The 13,228-nt window shown below is 38.1% G+C and overlaps 3 protein-coding genes across 7 annotated transcripts; 1 reads left to right on the forward strand and 2 right to left on the reverse strand.

Annotated features, from left to right (window-relative positions):
• Positions 1–7,051, forward strand: LOC121990813 (MLO-like protein 9). The gene is made up of 15 exons (XM_042544878.1): positions 1–132; positions 2,196–2,253; positions 2,406–2,644; positions 3,474–3,590; positions 3,709–3,769; positions 4,162–4,250; positions 4,561–4,635; positions 4,713–4,801; positions 5,220–5,269; positions 5,345–5,385; positions 5,464–5,637; positions 5,753–5,788; positions 5,882–5,949; positions 6,374–6,434; positions 6,668–7,051. The coding sequence occupies exons 1-15, from the start codon at positions 1–3 to the stop codon at positions 7,049–7,051; spliced, it is 1,674 nt and encodes a 557-aa protein (XP_042400812.1).
• A 532-nt stretch (positions 7,052–7,583) lies between these two features.
• LOC121992177 (ferredoxin--NADP reductase, leaf isozyme 1, chloroplastic-like) lies at positions 7,584–9,816 on the reverse strand. Its single transcript, XM_042546373.1, has 9 exons — positions 9,580–9,816; positions 9,260–9,503; positions 8,965–9,098; positions 8,809–8,887; positions 8,611–8,702; positions 8,456–8,533; positions 8,216–8,278; positions 7,885–8,119; positions 7,584–7,796 (listed from the first exon to the last, which is right to left on the reverse strand). Exons 1-9 carry the CDS (start codon positions 9,688–9,690, stop codon positions 7,729–7,731), a joined length of 1,104 nt encoding a protein of 367 aa, XP_042402307.1. The 5' UTR covers positions 9,691–9,816; the 3' UTR covers positions 7,584–7,728.
• A 265-nt stretch (positions 9,817–10,081) lies between these two features.
• Positions 10,082–12,667, reverse strand: LOC121992175 (pentatricopeptide repeat-containing protein At5g66520-like). Of its 5 annotated transcripts, none has more exons than XM_042546371.1 (3): positions 10,755–12,667; positions 10,606–10,661; positions 10,082–10,233 (listed from the first exon to the last, which is right to left on the reverse strand). In XM_042546371.1, the coding sequence occupies exon 1, from the start codon at positions 12,546–12,548 to the stop codon at positions 10,896–10,898; it is 1,653 nt and encodes a 550-aa protein (XP_042402305.1). In that variant the 5' UTR covers positions 12,549–12,667; the 3' UTR covers positions 10,082–10,233; positions 10,606–10,661; positions 10,755–10,895. The 5 variants fall into 5 exon arrangements, with proteins under 5 accessions (XP_042402305.1, XP_042402306.1, XP_042402303.1 ...); XM_042546372.1 differs by having other exon boundaries at positions 10,606–10,664; XM_042546369.1 differs by having other exon boundaries at positions 10,082–10,661.
• Positions 12,668–13,228: the final 561 nt, after the last annotated feature.

Below are 13,228 nucleotides of genomic sequence, written 5' to 3' on the forward strand. Positions count from 1 at the left end.
ATGGCCGGAGAAGCAGGTGGAGTGGAATCGAGGGAGCTCGACCGGACTCCGACGTGGGCGGTTGCAATCGTGTGCTCCGTCATCATTCTCATCTCCATCCTGCTGGAGAAGGGACTTCATCACATTGGAGAGGTGAAACGAAAAAAAAAAAGAAAAAATAGCGTATTAGTTTAGTTCGTTTATAGATTTTCAAGATGAGTCGGTTGTTAAGATTCCAACTTTAGCTTCCGTCGTGATCCTCTGTTTGTTTTTGGAGCTGAAACAATCCGCTTTGGGGGGGCATTTAACATCGTCTCTTGGGAGGTTGAAGAATGAAATACAGTAATCTTAATCATTTAGTCGATTTACTTTGCACCATGGATTTAAGGGTTCTAAGGGAAGGATTTGTTTGCAAGATCCGCACTGTCCTTTTAATTAGGAATTATGTAATTTAGCATGTCTAACTCTCGGTGCATTTTTGATGGAATGCTGTAGTTTTGTAAGTTCTGAAGATTGTTCTATTATGTTTGGAACTCTGTGCTATTCATGTCTAGTAAGAGGATGATGGTTGAAAAGCGTCTAATGGTTTGCCTGAATTTTTCTTTATTCAATTCGAAATTAGGATATGTCAAACCTAGTAAACCGAAAGGCCGTGTTATCTATTATTATTTTTAACCATTTAACCTTATTGCAAATATCTCAACCCTAGTAACTATCTCACAGGTGTCTTCTACTTTAACTGGCTGCATAATTTAACTTTGCCTCATTATTGAAATTAATCTTTTTTTCTTTCGAAAAATATGAAGATTTCCCTTTGTCTGTAGTTGTGTTTAGGGTTTACCATATGGACTCTTTCGAAGTAAGCTATTAACGATGGGGTGAATGTAATTGGGACCAACAAAGCATAGGTCCTAGTTGAACTACCACCAAGGAGCAAACCAATTGGTTGCAAGCCTTCAAGTACGTTAATGTTGGTTGGATAATAGACATTGGAAAAAGTTCAAATAGGTTGAGATCAACTAGACATTTGACAATGAGGAGACCAATAGGGAGTTGACAAGACAAGAGTTATTAAAAGTGTTGACAGATGGAAAGTATAAAAGTGTTCATAAATAATAAAGTCTCAATTGTTCAAGGTTGATCAGATGTAATACACGTGATGGAAGTCCAAACAGGTCGAGAGGATTAGATGTTTGGTAATAGAAGTTTAGGTTAAGGAAGATGAGATGCTTGACAAGCGATGAAGTCCCAATAAGTCAAGATTGATCGGACGTCAGACAAAATGAAGCCTTGGAGGAGTAGCCTCTAGGTAAGTGGAAATCTTGATTGGACAAGTTTGACCTCAGGTTATGCAAATGGAAGTCCTATCGAGTCAATGTTGACTTGAAGCTGGGCAAAGGATGAAGTCTTGGTAGGTTGATGTCGACCCAGATAGTAAGCAATAAATGAAATTATTAAGACATGGTCTCTAAGTGGCAGAAATCCTAGTAAGTCGAAGTTGATTTGTACTAGGCAGGCGAGGAATTTCCAAAGGCATAGGGTTTCTTGGCACAATGAGAGTTAATCTTAGAGTTTGTCGGAGTCAAAGTATCAACCAACTGATGATTGGTTTTAGTTAGTTGATAGTTAAATCAACTAGGTAGTCAATTCAGACTCGTTGCCAATCAATAGAATGTTTTTGTTTGTGAGTTAGTCGACTAGATAGTAGACTAATGCATGACTAATTGATTGATAAGGGATATTAGTCGACTGATTCTACATATGGAAAACAAAAAAGGGTCGTTGATAAAAAAAAAGTTTCACAACAATAGTCAACTATAGGATATCAATCTTCTCATGTGTGGTTCCAATCGACTAACTGGTGAATTCCAGAAATAGCAAGCAACCTATATAAGGAGCAAAGCATGAGGATTTTTGTAACTCAATTGTTGGGAGAGTGTTGTTGCATTCCTAAATCTTCTCTAAGCAATTCAAGTGAAAGAAAGTAAGCAAAAGAGAAAAGCTTCATTGTTGCAATCTATTAAAATTTGTTTTTGATTATCTTTTATATCCTTCTTGTATTTTCTATAAGCAGCAGAGCAACACATATTGTAAGAGATTTTTCTTGTCTCATATTCTTCCTCTAAGCCTTCTAATTTTTTAATTTCTCTATATGTAATTCATTTCACTATCTAGAAAATCTTAAATTCTAATGTTTTATTTATGGTTTTATACAGTGGTTGTCTAGGAAGAACAAAAAGGCATTGTTTGAAGCTCTTGAGAAGGTTAAATGTGGTAAGTTATAAACTTGCATTTATATGTTTTCACAATTATGAATTTTAGCAATAATGAAATTTTGCTTGTATGTTTGTGTTGATTGGACTAGTTTGGACCCTTGATTAAAGACTTGAAAATCACTAACACTGATTATTTGTTTTGATTTGCAGAATTGATGATTCTTGGTTTCATTTCTTTACTACTGACATTTGGGCAGACTTACATATCTAAAATCTGCATACCGGACAGCATTGCAGATACCATGTTGCCATGCTCAATCAAAACAACTGAAGGCACAACAGAAGAAGCTGGTAGAGAACACCGCAGGAGACTCTTGCAAAATGTTCTCATTAATCAGAATTTGAAACGAAGGATGCTAGCTGCTGGAACAATTGTGTCATGTCCTACGGTAATCAAATGTTGGCTAGGCACATCATTCTCATTTGTATCAGATCTTGTACAAGCTGTTTAGCATTTTACATATTTGAATTGCATAGCTAAGTATTGGAATTGCCTCTTATTAAGTCTTTCCCCTACATTGTGCAAGTTGTGCATTTAAATTTTCTTTACATCAGTGTTACTTCATTAGTCAGAATTATATATCTTATAGTTTTCATGCACTCGGTGCGAGTATAAGATGGAGTACCAATCTAGATGTTCAACGAACTAAGAATGCTAGGACAAGGAGATTTAGGATCCCTCACTTGGAATATATTCATGTTTGTGTTATTGTGGCTCGATATAGATATGGGGGCAGATGACTAGTCTGAGAAATTAAAAATTTGCCTGTGAAAATTTATGCTATATTAATATATTCTTTCTGTTACTGCATTTTCTCCTATTTTTGATTTGATGGGATCTTAAACATATATTCTATCTGCACTTCTCTAGGTAAAAATTTATTAGGAACATATGTACTTTACTGATGTGATTGTAGACCATGAAACTCACATTATATCAAACTGGCTAAATGGCTAAACACATAACTGTAATAAGCCCTATGGCAATAACATCAACAACCTTCACAACCTTTCAGTAACCTGATAGATGGGCTCCCTGCTTATGGAAGACATTCAGAATTTGCTTACCAATGTCCATGATAACTGTCCCCAATAAAACCACATTGGTTTTGAGAACTATCCTTTATGTTCCTTTCCAGATGTAGTATGAACAGATTTATGATTAATTCAAGCATACATTGCCCTTGTTGAGATCTTTCTTTCATCGTGGTTCTACAGGGAAAAGTGCCACTTATTTCGGTGAATGGAATACATCAGTTGCACATCTTCATTTTTTTCTTAGCTGTGTTTCATGTAGCAAGTAGTGCTTTTACAATGGCTCTTGGAAGAGCAAAGGTTGGTTGGGATTCCAATTATTTCTATTTTCTGAAATCAACCATGTGATAACAATTGGTTACCATTGACCTGAATTATACTGAATTCGGTTTTAATTGAAGAATTTTATTTTTATCAGATGCGTGCATGGAAAGTGTGGGAAAGTGAGACCTCATCTTCTGAGTATGAATTTTCCAACGGTATGCTTCACTCTTAAAAGTTCTCTATTTGATAACATCACTCTCCATTCTCTCCACAAAGTAGAGACTCCACAGGAATGGATTTCGAGAAGTTGCTAGTGTTGTGTGATCAAGTTCATTTACATGCTTTTTAGTACAATTAGTCTTTTCAAGACATAATTTTTTAACCATAACATGGTTGAGTTGTTCCCTAACCAATTCATTGTTTCCTAGCTAGTTGATGCCGACTTCTAGAGCAGTGTGTATTTCCATTATTTTCGCGGCTTAAGTTTAGCAAGTTTCATAGGATGGAAATCAACATGATTTATAAATATTGAAATGAAGATACATTTTCATGTTTCTTCATTATATACTTCTTTGTTAATTAGTGCATTCATTTGCAAAATTTGCAGATCCATCAAGATTCAGATTTACTCGTGAGACATCATTTGTGAGACAACATACAAGTATCTGGAATAGAATCCCAATCTTGTTCTACTTTGTAAGTTGATTAGAATTGTCCCTAATCCATCATTCTATATTGGTAATTAAATATTGCTTGTCAGCCTGTGCTTGTTGCACAATTGTGACTCACCACTATGTCGCAGATGCCGATAATATTTATCTACCTAAAGGGATTTAATCAAACTGCTTGCTTTAAAATCGAAATCTATAAATAGAAGGCCAATTCTCATTTATGGTTGAAATGAAGATTGTTGATACTTGAGACTTCTATAGGGAGAAGAGATAACTAACTTTCCATTATTATATCCTTTTTATGCTATTTTTCTGAATCCTTTCATCCTATACAGGTTTGCTTTTTTAAACAATTTTTCAGGTCTGTCCGTAAAGCAGATTACTTAGCACTGCGCCATGGGTTTATCAATGTAAGTTCAGCAATAGGTGCATTCCAATATTTTTTTTCCCCCAAATCAAGTAGTTTACTGATGTTTCACATTTTCAGACTCATCTGGCTCCGAGAAGTAAGTTTAACTTCCAAAAATACATAAAAAGAACTTTGGAGGATGACTTTAAAGTAGTAGTGAGCATCAGGTATTGATGAGCATACTCCTACAACTTTTATTACACAATTTTGCAATTTTGCATGGTTATGTTTGAAATTCTTCTCATCCAAATAGTTATCCCAAAAACAATAATAAGTTCCAATTAATCTACCCATTATAGTAGGTTAAAAATAATCTATAAATTTGGGGATGGGATACTTAAATTTGCTTCTCTTTTGTAATTAAACTTTAGTTTTGTTACACAACTATCGGTTTCAGTTGCTCACAAGTTAGTCTTTTCAACATCTAATGTCAATACACCTAAACTTTTAGTTTAAAAATCCAGAAACTTAAATATTCAGCTTAAGTCCCCTTAGAAGGCTTTTTGTAGGAAGTGTTTCTCATTTTTTTTTTCTATGTTGATTGATATTCCTTTTGTTCATTTGTTGTTTATTGTTTGCCAACAGTTCTGTCTTATGGGTTTCTGCCATGATTGTTCTTCTTCTTAACATTCATGGTGAGTTTAGAAATTGATCCAACTCATATCGAGAAAAATCAGATAAAGTTTTCACTAATATGTTACTTTTTTCAGAATGGGAGGGACTCTTCTGGGCATCACTACTTCCCCTAGTTGTAAGATCCAAACCTCATTGGTATTATGGAACCGTTTCATCTTGTGAAATTGCTGATCATTTTTTGATGGTGAGGTAGATAATTCTAGCAGTCGGAATGAAGCTACAAGCAATCATCACAAGGATGGCTATCGAGATTCAAGAGAGACATGCGGTCGTCCAAGGGATTCCTCTGGTGCAACTCAGTGACCATCATTTTTGGTTTGGACGTCCCCAATTTGTTCTCTTCCTCATCCATTTCACACTGTTTCAGGTTTATCTTCAAAGAATTTAACTTTATCTCAGTAATTTTATATCTTCAGTCACCACATAATTGTATATATATTCAACATAAATTTAACTCTTCATTGTTTCTACATGCTTTGCAGAATGCACTCCAGATCACCTACTTTTTTTGGATTTGGGTAACTGGCCTATGTGCTTCATTCATGGCAAAAATTATCATTTTTTTTGGCAATCTATCCTTATAATTGTTTTCTGATTCCCTATTTTTGCAGTATGAGTTTGGATTGAAGTCATGTTTCCATGATAACTTTGGGTTCATTATTGCGAGAGTTGTCATTGGGTGAGTTCATTTTCTTTTATCATCTTGTTTTGAGGTTCAAGCTCTTCCTTCTCGAGCCATAGAACAAAGATCAAGATTAAGAATGGGGGAAAAAAATAGACAAAGATCAAGATACCATAAACACAAGAAATAACAAGGTTTAGTACAAAGTGATTATGCCAAATCTAGAAGCAAGAAGGAGATGCCTTCTTTCAAGTTAAGAATGCTCTAAACTCCAAAGAAACACTGAGAAATTCTTCGAAACTTGTTAGGTTATAGTTGCTTCTTTACACAAACATTTAAGATTACTTACTCCACAGAGGTCTCCAAATGGTGAAAACTTAATTATGAAGAATTCAACTGCAAGCCAATCTTATTTACTTGTTACTTAGCTTTAATGAGTGGAAGTTTGATGCAGTCTTTCTATTTAATTGTTTGTATGCAGAGTGGGAGGACAAGTCTTGTGTTGCTATATCACACTTCCACTTTATGCACTTGTATCTCAGGTATAGATTTTATGATCTTTCATCACCAAATATTATTTAGTTTCAAAACTAGTACACAGTATCGATTAATATTCTGTTCGTCTCGAAAGTAAATCAATTATGATCATTGATGGATAATGAACTAAGTTTCTTCTGCTCTGCCTGAAAAATATAATTCATAGTAATATTCAACCTTGCAAATCTTGTATTGCTATGATTTCATTCTTTTCCTAATCAACTTTCAATTTCCACAGATGGGGACACACATGAAGAAGACCATCTTCGATGAACAGACTTCAAAGGCACTCAAGCAATGGCATCAAGCTGTGAAGAGAAAACATGAGAAAAGAAGCTCTCATGGTTCGTCTACTGGCGAACAAAGCCCACAGGTGTCTCCTCTTCACCGTATACAGAGGAGTATAACTACAGGGCATATCAGTGCAACATTCACCCCTTCAACAAGAAGGAATGTTATGGACCATTATGATTCAGATACAGAAGTTCAAATGTCAACCTTGTTGGAAAATGACAGACAAGAATATGGGAATGTCAAACAACAGTTGGACGTAGAAGAGCAAACAGATGCAGGTGAATTCTCATTCTCAAAGGTTTCTATTCAAGATAGAGGAAAACCATAATGCTGAGATATGTTTCTCTGACTCCCCTTAAATCAGTCCTGTAACTATTATTGTTATTTAAGATAGAGGGAAACCATAACTCTGAGATATGTTTCTCTATTCTTGTTATTTTTGCATAAATATGCTCTTCGAGATGTATATTAGCTATCAAAATCTTCCCCATTGGATAACTGTGATTTGAGTTTTCTTCAATAGCATTATTTCAGACAAGAATGTTATAAATAGAGGAATCAGTTATAGGATAATAGAATAAGAGGAGGTGGTTTTTCCCCTCTATAACTTGTTTTAAGTCTTTGTAATTGTGTTCTAGTTTCAGCTGTAAAATCTTTTTGCAAATCATGATCTTATTATAAGTTTGTAGTTCTTCATTCTAACCAGAACACAACATGAATTTTCAGGGGTTACGGAATGCAGAAACTTTATTCAATAGCTTGGGAATGTAATCATGGTAAATGTAAAAGAGATTGACATCCTACATTGTTCCATTAAAGAGAGGTCATTGGAGGAAAATGAAATATACAACACACGAAAATGATGAAGTTGATATTAACTATATATTTTTTGCTACATTTCCAAATTTAATAGGGCCAAAAGTTAAAAGGAGACTATATACATAAGCACAATCACACTAAGGGATGTGATCCTTAACGAAAAATATTAGCATCCACTGAGATAAATCAGTAGACTTCCACATTCCATTGTTCTGCCTTCTTCAACTCCTTTTTGTAAGCTATCCAGTCAATACCTGCAAATTGTGACATATTTAGTGATCTTTGAGTTTTTCCTTTTTCTTTTGTGACGTAAATTTGTGCATAAAATACGCAGCATTTTACCATCCTTGGCAGCTAAATCCAACATAATGTCGTCAATCCCCTTCTCCATTCCTTTCAGTCCACACATGTAGACATAAGTGTTGTCTTTCTTGAGCAACTCCCATAGCTCGTTCGCATACTGTGCCATGCGAGTTTGGATGTACATTTTCTCGCCTTTCTCATTTGTTTGCTCTCTGCTCACTGCATAGTCCACTCGGAAATTCTTCGGTGCCTTCTCCTCCATCTTGGCAAACTCCTGATCATAGATCATAAAGAATCTATTTTGCCAAATATGTTCTCAAAAACTAATGATTTAAAATTTATTTGAATGGAAATGTAACTATAAACTCACATCCTTGTAGAGCAATGAGCTGCTTGTGGGAACTCCCAGGAATAGCCATGCAAGTCCATTGAACTATCATGGTTTTGCAAATTTCATCAATCATCAAGATGGAGAACACAAACTTTTTGTCAAAGTTTTGGAAGGCATTTTGTTGTAATTAACCTAAACTTAATTTACAATCTTAAACATAAAAAATAATGTTTTTTGGTAAAGGTATAAATGTTTCTAATTCCTTGAGTTGAACAATACCTTGTAATCATCATGCTTCTCAAAGAACATTTTCCACAAGAAAGACCTGAAAGGAGCAATCCCAGTTCCAGTGGCAAGCTGACATGAACGTTTCATCAAACGACATAAGAGAAACTAACTCAAGAAAACAAAAGTTTATATGGAACAAATTCTACCATTATTATTGTCGCATTAGGATCTTTGGGCAATAGCATTTCTTTCCCAACTGGCCCTGTGACCTTCACTTCAGCACCAGGCTTCAAGTCACCTAATTGGTTCATTGCACACAAATATTTACAACATATATATATATATATATATATATAAAGTGTAGATTTGTTAATACGCCACAATATTTTTGTCAAAAAAATTACATAAGAAATTTGAGCAGACTCCTTTGACAATCTCCCCTTGATCATTCGTATAAACAAGCCGTTTTACACAGAGAGAAACCTACAAAAGCAGGTAGAAATTTAGAGCTTGATCCCATTTTTAAGTTTTCAAGTTAAAAAACTTTCACTAGAACTTACAGTCTTGGAATCACCAAAGTCTCCAAGAGCACTGCTGGCAATCGAGTACAATCTCAACTTGTGTGGCTTCCCATTCTTGTCAACCCCGTCGGCGATAACTCCAATGGATTGCCCTTCTCTGTAAGGAATCTCCCCTGCATGTTCGCATCTGATTCTTAGGATCAGCTACCAACTCAAAAGCAACAAATTTAATAATTCCATTTATATTCTGTTTCAATTCACTTGGATGCAATCCTAATTTGTCAGTCTGATCAATTTTAGCTAGCGATATGAATAGAGAGATAATTAAGTTTACCGTCAGTGGTGAAGAGCATGTGCCAAGTCTCGCCGGGAGCATCATCGCCGGTGATCTTAGTGTTGAGGAGGCAGGTGCTGATGTAGGGATCCTTGGGCTTGTACTTGTTGGTCACCACGCCCTCGTCTTGCTTCTTCGAGACCTTCACCGGCTTCGCGGGCGCTGCTTCTGTCGTCACCTGAGCTCTCACAGCTACACAGGCATGCTTCCTCACCACGCTTCTTCTCTTAGAGCACCAGCACGCCTTCACAGTCAATCAGGAACTGGAATATAAATAGGTTCTGGATTAGAAGTTGACCGTGAACACTGCAAAACAGTACCTTGTGGAAGCTGGCGATCCTGTCGAGAGAGACAGAAGAGATGGAGACAGAGGAGGAGGATTTGGAAGAAGAAGGGAGGGAGAGCGCAGCAGTCAGAGCAGCAGAAGCCATGGCAGCAAATGGGAGGGGAAGGGGACTGAATATCGAGCAGCAACAAGAGAAGGAAAAACAGAGGCGCGACAGGATAGGGGGAGATTTTAAATGGTTGGCGTAGATTGGGATGAGGAGGAAGTGGTGCTCATTAGCTATGTACAAAGATAGATAAACAGAGACGGATTTAACGAACAGGGGAAGATCGTCTTCAAATATCCTACTTTTCCGCTTATTTCCCTTTTATTTCTCTATCTTGTTATGGATTTGTTAAGTTATATCCGCAAAATCTAACGCCAAACCGCGCCGTCACTTCCTCCCGCCATTCCGCAAGCTCGCGGCCGTCGATTATCGATCCAACGGATACGATGGCACATCTGCACATCACCGCACGTGTTTTTTTCCCAAAAAATAAGCTGAAAACATCAAACGAAATCTTTGTGAGAGGTGGGCGATCCTTCACTGTCCTCTGCTCCAATTTCTGGATCGCTTTGATCAGATTCTAACACGCGTCCGCATCCGGTCTCATGTCGGTGCCAGGCGTAGGCTCTCCAGTTGGCTCTCCTGCTGATCCAAAAGAATGATCAAGATGGAGGACAATTACTAAATATGACACTTCCAAAGGTGACTATGGAAGAATAGCCTCGGACGGTATTCTCTCAAGTACTCTGGGAATCTCCTCTTCGGTACGAGAAATCATTCTCCTTATCTATTTGGATAACTATTTGCATAATGTGGATGAGACAGACTTTGAGATGCCAAAGAGGCTGGTTCAATTGTAATCCTTATTTCAGAGTTCAAATTACATCCATGCAATCCAATAATGGATTTTACAGGTCCAAAGAATTGTAATGCATATCTTCACAGCTCAAGTTACATGTATTTTAGAAAGTAAATCCCTTTCCGAAAGAGGTTCTATTCTCATAAAATACTTACCGCCTCTTTTTCCAAAAGATAAAATTCCGGCAACTCATGTTCATGTTGCTAGAGACCTGCTATTTCCAGGAAATCATAAGAACACAACCTGTAGCTGATCTATATTTTCCAAGAGTAAGGATTAACATCTCATCAAAAGGAATGAATACCTGATTCAGAACGCTTCCACCATGCTTGAGCTAGCAGATAAAGCTGAACTGCTTAACATTTCTGGTTGACCAGCTGCAGTCCTGCAGCGTTAAACCAATTGAGGAGAGGAATATCCAAGATTATGAAATTTTCTTCCGGAACTAAATCGCATCAACTGTGGTTTCCTCAACCCTAGGATGCTGCAATTTTAGTTGTTCTGCAATTTTCTTCAGCATTTCATATACTTGCAGAATCTCTGGTTGGGATTCATCGCCTACAGAAAACTTGTGAACAACAACATTCAAATCTATCAGTGTAGAATCAGGCAGCCTTTTTAATCCTCTTGCCTTCATCAAGTCTTTCAACTCTTTATATTTGTCCCATCTTGATGCTGCAGCATAAACATTTACTAGAGGGGCATATCGTTTGCTATTATATGGCTCCAGCTCAATCAAACATTTCCCTAAATGCTCTCCTACACTAATATCACCTCGAACCTTTGCTAGCCAAATTACTGCACCCCATATAGCAGACGAATTATGCAAGGGCATATTTTGAATTGCCTTCAGTGCATCTTCAGGATTTCCAGCTCGAACATATAGATCAACCAAACACCAGTAATGTGCAAATTTTGGTTTGATATTATACTTTTCAGTCATCATCTTAAAATATTTGTGTGCTTCCTCAGCCAAGCATGAATGAGCACAGGCTACTAAGATACATGTAAAAGTAATGTCATTTGGTTTTACACCTTCCTGCAACATTGTATTGAAGAAACCGATTGCTTCCATGCTACGGCCAAGACTTCCAAATCCAGATATCAGCGTGTTCCAACAAATCAGATCCTTGTTGGTGATTCTCTTGAATACTTCAGCTGCTGCTTCTAACAAGTCACACTTGCAGTAGAAGCCGACCACTGCATTACTTACATGAGTTGGTATCCTCCGCCACCTCCTCACCAAGAACCCATGTACTGATTTTCCATGCAGTGGAAGCTTACACTGCGAGTAGACTGACAGCACACTGATCAGTGAGCAATCATCCGGCTCAACCCCAAGCTCTTGCATTTGGTGAAATAACAATATTCCCTTGTTAAACATCTTGTTTCTGACATACCCATTTAAGAGAGTAGACCAAGAAATGATACTACGGGAAGGCATGATCTGAAACAGCTGCTCGGCCTGACCAAAATTGCAACTTTTGACATATCCATCCAGAACGGAGTTGTATGAGACGTGGTCTTTCACGGGAATTTCGTCGAGCAACTGCCTTGCCAGGTCCAACGCATCACAAGAAGCATACAAGTGGATCAAGGAGTTGGCCACGGGCAATTTGCTTAAAAATCCCAACTTCAATGCAAGGTCGTGGAACATCTCGCCTTGGTGAATTGATTCCCGGAGCTTGGCTGAGGTGATGAGGAGGGGGAAGGTGGAAAGGCTTGGCCGGGAGCCAACCGGGTGGGCATGGCAGGCGAAGAAATGGACGGCCCGGGAGCCGTCGGATCCGACGCGGACGAGAGATTTGATAATGTTGTTAGCAGAGACGTTGTCGGGGGATCGAAGGGCGGAGTGGAGGAGGATGGCATCGTCTGGGAAGCAGCGGGAGTAGAGGAGGATGAGGTGGCGGGCGACTGGCTTGTGGGCGGTGGATCCGGAGACGGCAAGGAGAGCGTGGGCGGCGCGGAGAGGGAGGAGGGAGGGGGAGGGAGTGGCTAAGACGGGGAGGAGGGAGGCGGCGACGTTAGGGTTGAGGCGGGCGGCGACTTTCGGGTGGCTGAGAAGAGAAGCGACGAGGGATTTTTGAGGCGGAGGCATGAGATGGCAGGCGACGGAGAGGACGACCGTTCGATCGTTACGTTAGGGATTTACAAGCGAAGCCAAAGAGTTGCGGCGGGTCCCATCGAATCGGAAGCCGGAAGAAGGCAGATTTTCATTGCAGCGAGAGAAGAAGGCTTTTACATGATCTTATACTTTCAAGATTTAATCTCATCTATTCATTTTCAAGCTTATAGGTATTTTTATTTAAATTTTATTAAATAAAAATACTACTATTAATAAACATACGGAAATGCCCACACACATTTTCTAAATTCTAAAATCAGGTATCATATTTTAAAAACCATACTGATCTATTTTTTTTCTACCCCTCTTATCAATCATAGGTTTCAATTCTTACTTTACTTTCAAAATTTAAATATAAAAATTATTTTTATGATTTGAATGCATGTAATTTCAAGATGAGAAATGATATGCATCTCGAAATACCTTCTCGAATTCATATCTCGACTGATGTGGATTCCTGCGTGGGCATGACACGTCAGTACCAATTTTGGGATTTTTTCACTCTGCGTCGCTCGATTCGTGCTCATTTCTCGCCGCAATCCTTCCTCCTTGCCCTAAAACATGCTCTTTCTCGTCGTCTCCTTGCCTCCGCTCTTTCTCTCCGCTCTCTGCCCCGATCGAACTCTCGGCGATGCTCTCTGCGCCCTCTGCTC

The sequence above is a fragment of the Zingiber officinale genome, chromosome 6B, assembly GCF_018446385.1.
Source record: "Zingiber officinale cultivar Zhangliang chromosome 6B, Zo_v1.1, whole genome shotgun sequence".
Taxonomy (NCBI): domain Eukaryota; kingdom Viridiplantae; phylum Streptophyta; class Magnoliopsida; order Zingiberales; family Zingiberaceae; genus Zingiber; species Zingiber officinale.

Excerpts from the sequence above, each read along its gene's own strand:
- LOC121990813 (XM_042544878.1), top strand. The coding sequence starts at position 1 with ATGGCCGGAGAAGCAGGTGGAGTGGAATCGAGGGAGCTCGACCGGACT. Across the intron at positions 3,591-3,708 it reads TGGCTCTTGGAAGAGCAAAG|ATGCGTGCATGGAAAGTGTG; the intron begins GTTGGTTGGGAT and ends TATTTTTATCAG. Across the intron at positions 6,435-6,667 it reads TTTATGCACTTGTATCTCAG|ATGGGGACACACATGAAGAA; the intron begins GTATAGATTTTA and ends CAATTTCCACAG.
- LOC121992177 (XM_042546373.1), bottom strand. The coding sequence starts at position 9,690 with ATGGCTTCTGCTGCTCTGACTGCTGCGCTCTCCCTCCCTTCTTCTTCC. Across the intron at positions 8,888-8,964 it reads ACTTTGGTGATTCCAAGACT|GTTTCTCTCTGTGTAAAACG; the intron begins GTAAGTTCTAGT and ends CTGCTTTTGTAG. Across the intron at positions 7,797-7,884 it reads GGATTTAGCTGCCAAGGATG|GTATTGACTGGATAGCTTAC; the intron begins GTAAAATGCTGC and ends CACAATTTGCAG.
- LOC121992175 (XM_042546371.1), bottom strand. The coding sequence starts at position 12,548 with ATGCCTCCGCCTCAAAAATCCCTCGTCGCTTCTCTTCTCAGCCACCCG.